At 39.7% G+C, this 12,464-nt stretch overlaps 1 protein-coding gene across 1 annotated transcript in view; it reads left to right on the top strand.

Moving 5' to 3' along the window:
- CHN2 (chimerin 2) overlaps positions 1-12,464 on the top strand; it is a 168,114-nt gene that overhangs the window by 92,735 nt on the left and 62,915 nt on the right. The window contains exons 5-6 of the mRNA XM_026103711.2: positions 2,565-2,678; positions 4,822-5,107. Coding sequence (XP_025959496.1) covers positions 2,565-2,678; positions 4,822-5,107 — 400 coding nt within the window. The remainder of the gene's footprint in view (positions 1-2,564; positions 2,679-4,821; positions 5,108-12,464) is intronic.

Here is a 12,464-nt window from a genome sequence, read left to right as displayed (position 1 = left end):
AGTGCTGGGAAAGCAAATTAGGAATTGCTAGGAAAAGAAGCAGAATATACGTGATCATGTTACTATATAAATCCATGACGTGGCTGCATTTTTTAATAGTGCCTGCAGTTCTGGTCTCTCTCTCTCCCCATACCTCCACTCTTCATTTTAATAAAAGGATAAATAACAAATGGAAAGGTACAGCAAAGTGCCGCAAGGGTGGATCAAAGGGATGGAGCATCTACTAGCTGAGGAGAATAAACAGACATTCCTCAGCAGATGTCCAATGGATGTCCATTCATAGTGGGAAATTCATTGCCACAGGCTGCTGTAGAGGCCAAAAGCATGAAGATATTAAAGGTTTTACAAGTGGAGTTCTCAGATTCATGAAGGATAAGGCCATAATTGTTCAGATGCAACTTCTGGCAAAACCGGTGATGGATGGGCAGGGATATGAAGTGATAGAAACATTGACTGTTTCCTGTACTCTTTCCGTAAAGCTTTCTTGTCTACTGCTGTCAGGGGTAGGATTCGGAGTTCAGAGGATCTGTGGCCTCATCATGGACAGCTGTTTTTATGGCCTTACATAAATGTATCTAGAACATCCATGAGAAAGCGTGGGTTGCCCAGTACTTAACACCTCTGGTTAAAGAAATTTCACAGATGTCCCAAGTATCCTGTCCCAGTCGTTCATTATACTGATCATTGGGAAAGCTTGTTGTCTAACATCTAACCTAAAGCCTGCTACATTTTATAATGAGCTTCCAGTGGTGAATAGTAACTGATGCTCATTATTTTTAACTAGACTTAGGAATTGCCATGAATTTACTGGTAAAGACATGCTTAAGTTATGTCATCTAGGGGATGCTGTTTTTAATTTGGATGTGGCAGAAAATGACTGCATCCTACCAATGCAGGAAGAAAGTATGAATCAATTTTCATCATTTCAAATAAAGTTGCTGTGGGAAGATCACCTCAACTCGGTATTTCCAACATGTATTAGTTGTGGAAAGACAACTTAAGAGAACTGAACAACAATTGCATTTACATCCAACATGTTTTCCTTCTTTTTCACAACCAAGCCAGAGGCAGTGTTAGAAATATGCCACTTCCTATGTATTGTCAGACAACAGAAAATGCTTACAGCCAGTAGCTTTTAGTGCCTTTTTTCAGATCGCAGCAAAAATAGAAGCTTTCAAAAGCTCTGAGGAGATCCTCAGAGGCCTATCACCTAGCAAAGTATGTGTAGGAGTTAGGATTCCAACTGCTATGAATACTACATTTGTACCTACAGAAACATCACAGCCAAAATATCAATTATTGTAAAGGTAATTGTGTATCCCAGAGCCTCTTTCTTTCTTAAAATAACAATGACAAAAGAATTACAGAAAATACTGCTTTTTCCAACACTGAATGAGTAACTTGACTGAAATAAAGAAAACTGCTGTTCTCAAGGCTATTGTGTAGCTTCTTCAACTTTAATATATATGGAATACAACTCTGAATAGTTATTTCTATTTTTTGTCTCAGTTTCTGCAACAAATTTAAAGAAGCAATGTTAATATAAAAATAAAACCAATTGGTAATAAGAATGACCTTATTTTAATTTTAAGTCATCTCCTTTATTTTAAAATAATACCATTATTGTCCAGTTTTCAATTCTGTCATATAACCTCTAGAAAGGAAACATGAAAGAAAGGCATAAACTGGTAGAGGAGAAATATTGTGAAAAGATGGCGCATTTGTGGAAAAATACATTTTTGGGTGCTGTTGAAGTGTCATACTCTGGCAAATTTTGTTCGGTATCAGATCCACTGAAGCTCTTCAGAAAACTTTGCATTAATTTTCATGGCAAGTCCTAAAGCCACGGTTTCCCACTTGCAGTTGATCTCATCTTTCCTCCTACTGACCCACCACGCTCAGCCTACTACCTGATCCCACCTTGTATCAACACAAACATTTGTGCAGCATACATCGTGGAAGTAACGTGTCTGAAAACTATTGTGGTAGTTATTGTTTTTGTCAGGTTTTATTTTTCATGGATTGATTTTAACCCCTGTCTGGTATGGTTCACCATGTAGCTGCACAGGTACTTGTGTGTATGTATATGGACGGAGCAGGGCAATGGTGCTGGTGGGGGCAGATGAGGTGGGAATTCCTCTTTAGCATCAGTGCTAGCTTATACTGGCTGAAGCAGTGTATTTTTCTTCTATGCCTCTATGCTGGGCTTGCCCAGACTAGAAGATCGTTCTGCCACTTTTACATACTTGGAAGCTGTTGACAGCTTCCTGATGGCTTAGATCACAGTCATGCTCAATGGTTACTGCAAGACATTTGCACAGCTGTCTCATGGCTACATCAGATTATTCTTTACTCTTCCCTTTTCTCTTTCCCTGTCCTCACATTGGCAGGGATCTGAAGTGATGCTCAAATTATCACATGGGTGCAACATTTGATGTCATATCCTGTTGTATCTGTGCCTAACCTACAGTCTTATTTTGGAAGTTTCCAAATAGTTTCTGGAGCAGAGAGGGAGGTGTTTCTGGTCGCATTATTCTGTAAATCACTGAAATATCTTCCCTTAGGTTTCATGGGATCATTTCTCGAGAGCAAGCAGATGAAATACTTGCCGGCGTAGAAGGAGCATATATTCTTCGAGAAAGCCAGAGGCAACCCGGCTGCTACACTCTTGCTCTCAGGTAAATGCTGTTTTAATAGAGGCTTACAGTTCAAATGTAAATGTGTTTAATGGAGGAGGTTATATCAGTCCTTTCGGAGTGAAGTCTATATGCACCATTAGTTAATACACTTCACGGTGTCAGAGTGATTTTAGACCCTCTTGTCTGCAGTTTGACAATCACAGCCCTGCAGTCATTCAGTCAGCCCTTTAGCACTTGGCTAAGAAGTGCCTTTTCGGAAGCAGACTGTGCCTGTTTTCAGAACTTTTTTTATCTAGAGTTGAGTCTGTGGTGAGTTAAACATGGACCTTATCCTTGAAAACTAAGTAAGAGACTAAAGTGAGTTCACAGAACACAAGAGAATTTGGATGCTGTTAAGAAAAAGAGAGCAGCAAAAATGGTGATGTGGTACTACTGTCCTTTTAACTAGTTCATCCAGGGGAATGACCCAATACAAGACACAGCCAGATTATTCTCTGTGCTCAGTGATGTATTTTACACAAACATCAGTGACAGTGGGAGATATTTAAAGAATCCCACTCTGGAAAACCGTGAAGTTCGGTGGCTGGCCACCTGTCAAAGAAGGCATACAAACTTCAGTTTTCTTTTCCTAACTGGAATTCAAGCTTGCTGTAGAAATACAGTGTGAATCATGAGATGCTGCTGCTCAAAGAAGTAAGATTCTGCTATTCAGCTGGATTCAAAATTCAATGGGAGTCTAAGCTACAGTCCCACTGCTCCTCACAGGTTGCTTTTCTTGAAAATGCAGCCACTCCTGGCTTTGCTGTGATTCAAAACCTGCCCGCCTGACAACCTTAAGGCTGCTGTGGGCTAGTGAGAGGAGGCCCAGACACTCTATTGGGTTTTGACAAAATAAACTCTGTGGCAATATTTTACAATGTTTATAACATTATTCTTTTGAGTGGGACATGCACACAAAATAGAAGTCCTCAGTTTTACCCTTCTGCTGGTAAGGCTGTAGCAAAAATTCTTCAAGGAGTTATCCCAAGTAGCTGTGATATTGTGCTGAAATCATCCTCAGAATTCCTGTTGATGTGCAGATGGTAGAGCTAGAAAAGCTAGTGATTCATGCCAATTAAAAAGTGTTGTAAATTAAAAGCAACTTTCGTCAGCTGAAAAAGAACAAGCGTAATTTTTTTTAGGATTTTGGCCAGCTATTTCAAAATAAAGAATAAAAAGAGCTACCAAAGGACAGGGATTATGGCAAACTGCCTGTTGTTTTGACACAACAGTGTGATTTCTAAATTCATCTGGATAATTATTTGTAGACTCAAAAACTGAATTTAAGTATAAATTGAGAATTTATATCAAATAATGTGTGGGGAGAAATAACAGTTAACTATTTGGTTTTGAATGCGCAACAAAGATAGTATGCAGAAACATATATATTTTATGCATTATGCTGGACCACTTAACCCTGTGACTTATCTTTGAATCATTTAATCAAAAATAGTATTTCACCTTCATGTTGTAGACAGAATGTGCTACTACAGCACCCTTCTTTTAATAAAGTTTTCAGAAAACATAGATTATACTTGCCATAAATAGCTGTGTAGGGCCAGAGTTATCCCACAAAACTTTAGGCATTTAATTCCCCACCCACCCACCCCAAATTAGGATCTTAATCTCCCTGGCTTCCCTCCAGAAGATGATTCAGACTCTTAGGTTTTGAATTACTTGCAGGAGATGCCCGTCTCTTTCCACTGACTGTAAAAATGCCCATGGTGGTTGAGCTTCTAGTTTCAGCACCTTAGAAATGCTGCAGGATGAAACAGCCCTTAACACAATTACACATCCCAATACAAGGTCTTGTCAGTGAAAACATGCATTTCTGTGTGCTGTGGTAGTACCTTTAGGATTTAGATTAAAAATGTGTCTTTCTGGGTTACGTGGTTTGTTAAAGACAACTGGCCTAAATTCTGTAGTCCAGTCCATGTGATGCAGTTAGGTTTGGTTTTGAATTTGAGCTGTATCCGCAGAGATCCAGTTGCAGCCGTGTGTATATTCCATATGTAATCCAGATATATAACCTAGCATATAGTCAGCAAAATTACTTCCTGAGTGTTTTGCCAGTATGAATTCTCTCTCTCACTCTTCCCTCTGTCTCTTTTTCCTCTCCCTCCTTTTTTTCTGGTATATGCAGGTTCGGTAATCAGACCTTAAACTACAGGTTGTTCTATGATGGGAAGCACTTTGTTGGGGAGAAAAGATTTGAATCAATCCATGATCTGGTAACAGATGGCTTGATAACATTGTACATAGAAACAAAGGCTTCTGAGTATATTTCGAAAATGACGACAAACCCCATCTATGAACACATTGGATACGCCACTTTGCTTAGAGAAAAAGTGTCCCGGAGGCTGAGCAGAACAAAAAATGAATCAAGAAAAGCAAGTGTAACAAGTGAAGAAAATACCCCCGTTGAAAAGGTAAGTATTAAGTTTAAAATTTTGGCACTCAATACCAGTCTTTCTGTCAGATCTAGAGAAAAAGTATTTTGTCTAAAGACAATTTTTTTTTCTGTTTTTCTATAGTTCATTAAGTATTACTAAGCCACTGAAGTGTGTATATCCTGTTAATGTGATCTTGGCTCCAAGCTAATATTCAGCTGGAGCTTATGATGAAAGTATAAGTATATATACTGGTATTTCTAATCAGTACTATGCAAATGGTTTCACTGTATAAAATATATGTATACTGGTTAGCATAGGAACTGCATCTTATAATGGTCACAAAACATGTTTCTTTATCTATCCATGTATACTCAAGCGTATTCAGCAGTGGTCTCTGATAATGAAACTGGTTCCCATTGACCATTCACTACAGCTCAAGTTTGCTATCTTTCCATTTACAGTGCAAAGCTCCTCTTTCCTGCCAAATCTTTGGTGGAGGGGTCTGAAATTGGGGTATTGCATGTTTTCTTCCTTTTCTTCTCGCTCTTCTGATTTAAAGTGGGCTTTCTTTGGTCTCCTTCTCTCATATGCCATATCCCAAAGCATTGTGTGGACCAAGTCATAATAATAAATCAAGAATCCCATAGAGTTAGTAACCAACTGAAATTTAAAATTAGAAAGTCTTTTACATACGAAAAATGGTCTTAGAAGTAATAACATGTGGGTATTTTCACTTCCCAGGTGGTAAGGCTGTAAGAACTGTCAAACAAAAATTTCTTTCTGAGGCAGGTGCTTGTGGTGAATTGACTTACTAATGTCTGTGAGGGTATTTCTGCAGTATAACTGAGATGATTTTAACATTCAGTGCACTGCCTAGTAGTTGATAACTAGAGCTGGTTTATATTTGGGAAGTAGGGAGTGAATTTGCTGTCATGTAATATTGAGCGTTAAAAAAGATCTGCTTTTTTGTGCATATCTCCATCACTCTAGTACATTTCTAGGCTCGTTATTACCTGTTCAGGTTCACATATCTGCACTGACTGATTATATATTGGTTTGGATTTCTCAGTAGTAATTATTACTCTCAGGTAACTGACCTGACATGCAAACCTATTCATCCTCCACAGGAAATTAATTCCATTAATAATGCCATTTTTTAGGAAAAGGATACTGCCCCAGGGAAATCCTTTGGACACTAGGAGAGCAACAAGTCCTCCATTCAGGTTTTATTTCAAAATGAATCCACTGATGACAATAGCTTTGGATTCAATTGGATAGTACTGTAATATGCAAGATACTGGATACCATAGAGAGACAGGTTTCATGCTTGTTCAGTTGATTCCTGTGATTGGACACTGGTTGGTTGTGAATACTGTATCAGGCACAAGAAATTTGATTTTGACTGTTTTTGAGGCACAATGAGAAGCAGACTTTTTTGTGTAGGCACGAGTCAGATCAGTCAGGGAAATAATGGAGAATGGTCCGGATGATGTTCTGGAAAAGTTTTCTTTTATATTGAGAAAATACTGGATCAACACTGGGATGACTTTAAATATTACTAAATGATTGTAATGTAATAAGAGCAATCATGAGAGTGGAAAACTGTGCTTCTTTCTTTATGAAATCAGGAGCTATTCTTTGTACGAGAAAAAACCAAAAGCCAGGGTATTCAAAATTTTGTTTAATTTTAGTTGCAGTGCTTGCAGTTCAAGTTTTGTATACTGCAGTACAGGCAAAGACTTCAGGGGGGGTTGTTTTAATAGGTTGCTTTTCATAACCAATTGTGTTTTCTTTTGTGCTTGGGCTTAGCCATCATTTCTCAGGTTAGATGGTTTCAAGTTTGTACTGTGAAAATACTTTTAAACCAATAAACATGCAAGCTGCTGCTGAAAGGTGCTCCTGCCCTCTCTCCTTCACCATGTTTTTGCTGACATAAGGTTTTATGGAACCACACAGTAAATGATACTAGAAAACTGCTCCAGATTAAAATTAACTCAGCCAGAGGGAAAATAAGGCAAATTTTCAGCCAGATCTGCTCCCTGATCCAGCTCACATGGTGGAAATACAGCACAAAGGAGAGGGCAGGACTTCCTTTCCTGGCAGATCAAAAGAAATGATAATACTGGTTTAAAGTGACTAGAGAGCTGCATCCTTAGCCCCAAGGACCTGTACTTGAAAATGTCACATTTGGATCTAACGTTACCACTGTCAATAGCAGCCGAAAGACTGGACCTCATTAGTGATTGGACAAGGTCTTTTTTGTATTTCAGCTGAAAGATGATTCACAATGCAAAAGCTACTACCTTAAGCCCTTATCCCAGATAAGCAGCATTTGTGCTCATTGAGAACTTCGTACATGCAGTTAGTAACAGCCTGCAAGACTGGGGCTGCATTGCTGCACGGCCATGTAAAAATAGCCGGCTTCGACTAAGCCATTACATTGCTGGCAACTGTCCCTGCCATTCTCCCCACTGAGGGGAAGCAGCAGAAAAAGAAGTAGCAGCTGTTTCTAACATATTTTGCTTGCCAGGAGGAGTAGGAGCAATCACAGCTACATGAGGAGTGGGGCTAAGTAGGCAAGGTGATCTGTTCCCAGGCTAACGACCTACCGTATCACCTGAGGTCTCAGTATAGATAATTAAGACTCCCAATGGGCTTCCTTCCTAGTACCAGTTTTCCATCATTTGCTTCAGTCCATAATGTGAGAAAAGGCTGCTTCAGCTGAATTATGAGCAACTGAAAGAAGATGCAAGTCTGTTCAGTGCCTATTGTGGCTGCTTTTGCTTCATACGTTCCTGGGGAAAGTTTGTGAGAGGTTTGCGCAGCAAAGACTCAGGGACCATCATTCCCATTTCTTCTTCACAGTAACCTCAGTATGGATTGGGCTGTGAAAAAAATCAATGAAATACCAAGTATTTGTCAGTAATAACATATAGAGACAGAAGAGGGTAAAGGGAATTTAATGTTTGTTTCGATACAGTCCCCTAAAAAATAAAAATAAAACGGGGAAAGTGGTAGTTCAGTGGTAGTAGTATTAGATGTTTTGCTTGTGTTTGTCATATGTTGTTGAGCATTTTAGGCAACGGACTTGCTTTGCCCACAAATCAAAAGCTTCCCTCTCACCAGCTGCTAAGACCATTAAAAACAGATGGATGGATATTCAGTATGACATATTTCTGCATAGGAAATTTCTAGATGCATGAGTGACGACATAACTGAACTGAGTGGGTTTTCTATAGTCACTTAAAGTGAACAAATAAAATGTAAATTTTTGATAATTGAACTGGTTTATTTGAATGTATGCCTGGAGTGTTTTGAATGTTTCAGAAGTGATAGGGAAAAAGCCTTACATACAGGACAGAAACTTTCATTTTTCTCAGGAGAATTTTGCAGTCTAAGGTTAAGCATTGCTACTTGTATTATAGCTTAGGCTTTTCAGAAGTGAAATTTTGTTTCATATTGAAACCAACTCCAGAGTGTGAAACTACAGCTGAAGGCATTCCATCCCCATAGTAGATTTGTTACACCATCCGGGGAATCTGTTCGTTCTGTCGTGTCCCATGTTGACAGCAGAAATTATTAAATGTCTCAGTCATTTCAGAGATGCTTTCCCCCTTTGGGTAGGTCGATGGAAGGTTGCCACCACGGCACTGGCTGGCAGGAGAAGCGCACGTTGGAATAAAATGCCTTGGTACTGCCTGGGGTATCTGTCTATTCCCATAATTATAGTTTCTTGGAGGTTGTAATTAGTGGAGTCATGCTTATTTCAGAAGGATGTGATACGTGGGCCAGATTAAGCTGTTGTTGTTTGTGCCTTTTTACCCCCCCCTTTTTTTTTTAAATATGCCTAAGGAAATGTTTATGCTTTGAGATTCTTAATAATGCCTGTATTTCTTCCAAAAGTATTTCTGTCTAACTTTAAAGAGGTGCTAGATTTACAGGCACAGTTTTCAAATTTAAGTCTAAATAGCTTAGAGGATCTTCAACCTAAAAGGAGACTCACTGGCTTTTAGGAATGAAGTGTTATGGGAGAGCAACATTCTGCAAATATTTTCTCTGCAGTGCAGACAGTTGTCATTTTAATGTGATCCAACTTACAAAAGGATTTTGGATCTTTTGCGAAGAGCGCTGGAACATTATATACAGTCTAGGGTTGTGATTTAGGCTTGAGCAAATCACGCTTGCGTGTTTTGTGCTTGTTCTGCTTAGGGAATGCTGTACTGGGGGCAGATAAACATAGAATAGAAGATGTAGGGCAGATAAGTACCTGATACTATGAGTGTAGGAGGAGGCTTGTGTAACTTGCTGTGAGCAATTAATCCTCAGGTGTAGGAGAGAAAAATTTGCAGTAGTCACTCAGTAAAATATGTAGTTCTGAAACGTTTATCACTGTAACATATGTTATCGTGTGACTGCTGCCATGGCTGCGTCAGTGATCTTTATATCTCAGGCAAAGAGAATAAATTCTTCCTCTCTAATCCCACACTGGCAAATGTAATTCAGGAAAATACACTCAAAAAATGAAAATGATGGAAGCGAACACGAGCTGGAGTCTCATGAGCGCTCTGAGCAGGTAGACACTGTCGGGGCCGCGGGGAGGAAGCAGCGCCCGTTCCCTGCTCCTGCAGGTGCCTCTGTGCTGCTGTGACCTGCGCTTGGTGCTGCCACGGCCACCGCGGGCCTTCGCTGCGCGCTGCACACCAGGACACAGTGCCCTGGTCCAAAGCAGGAGCAGTTCCCCCATTAATTTGCCTTGTAGCTCCTCCAGTGCTTGTATTAGCACTAGAGAGGAAAGGAGAGGGGGAGGCTGCAGTTAAATAAAATCTTTGGCAGCAGTTGAGTATTCAAGTATTCGTGAAAACAGTGTTCTTAACCTATCTGACAGAGGACAAACTGTTGGTAAACAGTAAAATTAAGGAAGGTTTTGTTGGTGCCAAGTCTCCACTTGCTTGGATCCTGGCAAAACTCCCATCAACTTCTCTCCAAGTAGGATCTGGCTCAGTCAATTCAAACATACCAATTGTACGTGGAATAGGAGCGTGCTTGGAGCTGGTCTGGAAGGCTTGTTCTGCTCTTTGGTTGTAAGTACGTGCCAGGAGCAGCAAGAGGCCTTTAACGATGATTATCTGTGAGGAATAGTGTAGTGTTTTGAGCTAAAACAAGGAGGAGCTGTGTGGGGGGACTTCACTTAGCAGCAGGACAGCAGCAGCCACTGAATATTGCTGCTTGACACAGTAACCTCTCTATCCATTTTGCTGGAGCTCATTACTGTGCATTTATGTGCAAATGACAGAGGCCACAGTTAATACTGTAGCCGGAACTGAAAAGCTGAAATGATAAGCATATTACAGAGTCTGGAAGGTTGTAGATTTTCTCAGCAGAAAATCCCCCTCAAATAATAGACAGATAAGACAGCTAGTCCTATTAAGGAAAAGGTGACAGAAAAGGAAGAATAACTTTGTTAGAAGTAGTAATAGGTATTACTGTCCTCATTAGTCGTGCTGTTCACACAGTTTCCCACAGAACAAAATGCTGGACTTCCAGGAAGGACTGTTCTCTGATGCCCCTTAATCAGAGATGTAATCTGGTTATAGAATTAGATTTTATTAGGAACACTACAGTTTTCATTACATCAAAACTGCACAAGAGACAGCCATTTTTAAGGGAACCTCTGGTTTGATGAAGTTTTTGTAAGTATTTATTTATCTACATTGCTATTCACACAGCATCCCTTTTTGAAGGCGTTTCAGCCTCATTCTACCACTCCATCAATTGGCTGAGTTTCCTATGGGTCCTGCTGTTAGCCAACAGGAAAGAAATCTTTCGAGGCTTTCATTTATTCATTATTCTTCCCATTCTGCAGCTCCTGTAAACCTCTGCTGATCCTATTACAGGTTACTGGCTAGTATTCAGCGTCTCTGCTGGGACGTCTATCCAGATGTTGTGCGTTTCCTTCTCCATGCTGCGCAGATCGTGAGCTTAAGAGGAGAGTGAGCATAAATGTCTGTTCGTGCAGACTCAGGGCTAGGACTGCACTGGTATTCTGACCCAGTGCATTTTACATTTCCTTGAGCTCCCGGCTCCTGCAACGGACTTGGCCAGAAGAGGTTAAAGCGCTCAGTTCTGCAGGGAAGTTAACAAGCCGCTACCTTCTTTCATTAGGGTCTATAGTCTCAATCCCATATGCAGATTCCCAAAATTCACAAGGCACTTCTATGTTTCTCCTGATTTTTCATGGAAGAAGCTCAGATGCAGCAAAATAAACCCTGTGCAGGAAGATAGCCTTCATCTGCACTTTTTAGTAGTATATGCAGTGATAAAATGTGTGGCATTTTTGCTGCTAGAACAAACGAACGGAGACATCAAAATGACTTTGGGAGTAATTAATTCCTTTCGTCAGCCATTCCTACTTGCCCCAGAACAGCAGTATTCTAAACACAGGCGATCACATGGTTTTACATGATAGTGCACATATATATACTTATTGCATCATGCGCTGACATGAGTATTTAAGTACATACCTCACTGTCTTCTTTAAACAACTGCTAGCATTTAGTATTGATTTAGTACAGGATACCCTTTTGTATTATACTGCAGTGAGGAGGAGTGGATATGAATAGAGTAGATCTATTAGTATGTGTATTTGAGTAAGCAGTTCTACATTTTGAGTGACAAATACTGTCTTATTGCAGATTTAACTGGATAATCATTTTCTTTTGCCTTTTAATGTCAGCATTCTTTTATTTATTCCAGTTGTGTTTTTTCAGCTTCTTTTTTGTCTCATAAATATAAAACAGGCAATACGTAAAAAATAAACATAAAAAGATGCCAAAGAAAAATCATGGAAAGTATCTTTTTGATTTCTTCCCTCTGGCAGTCTATGTTTGTGCACAAAAAAAGGAATGATTTTTTGTAGCTGACTGTAGCATTCCTAACCAGACCTAGTCCCAGTGTTTTGCCTGATTAGGCAAGGATTCCTGAGAAGAATAATTTGGTTCCTTTTAACAGTAATGGAAATTGAGGGAATCAAGAGAAAGAGAGGTTCCGTTAAGAAGTTATTTGTTTACATTGCTTCCCTTAGCTGTTAACATCTCTTGTAGGTTGCTGGTTTATGTTATGCTGTTACCATCAGCCCAGGATTCATGACTTTTGCCTTAAGCTGAGTCAGTGATCTGATTATGCCTGAAGAGAGCTTGTAAGCTGAGGGAAAAATAATTTACACGGCTGATATGAGACAACAGATATGGTCTGATCCAAATGCTACTGAAATTAATGGGGAGACTCCCAAAGATTTCACTGGGTCTTGGATCAGTTCAGGACAATACTAAGCATATGTAGCAAAGGTGATTATGAATTTTTTTTTTAACAGAAGTATTTCCTGATCCAGCCTTTC

The sequence above is a fragment of the Dromaius novaehollandiae genome, chromosome 2, assembly GCF_036370855.1.
Source record: "Dromaius novaehollandiae isolate bDroNov1 chromosome 2, bDroNov1.hap1, whole genome shotgun sequence".
Lineage (NCBI taxonomy): Eukaryota > Metazoa > Chordata > Aves > Casuariiformes > Dromaiidae > Dromaius > Dromaius novaehollandiae.
The sequence above is the reverse complement of the archived record's forward strand: the minus strand, read 5'-3'. Positions and strand labels throughout refer to the sequence as shown.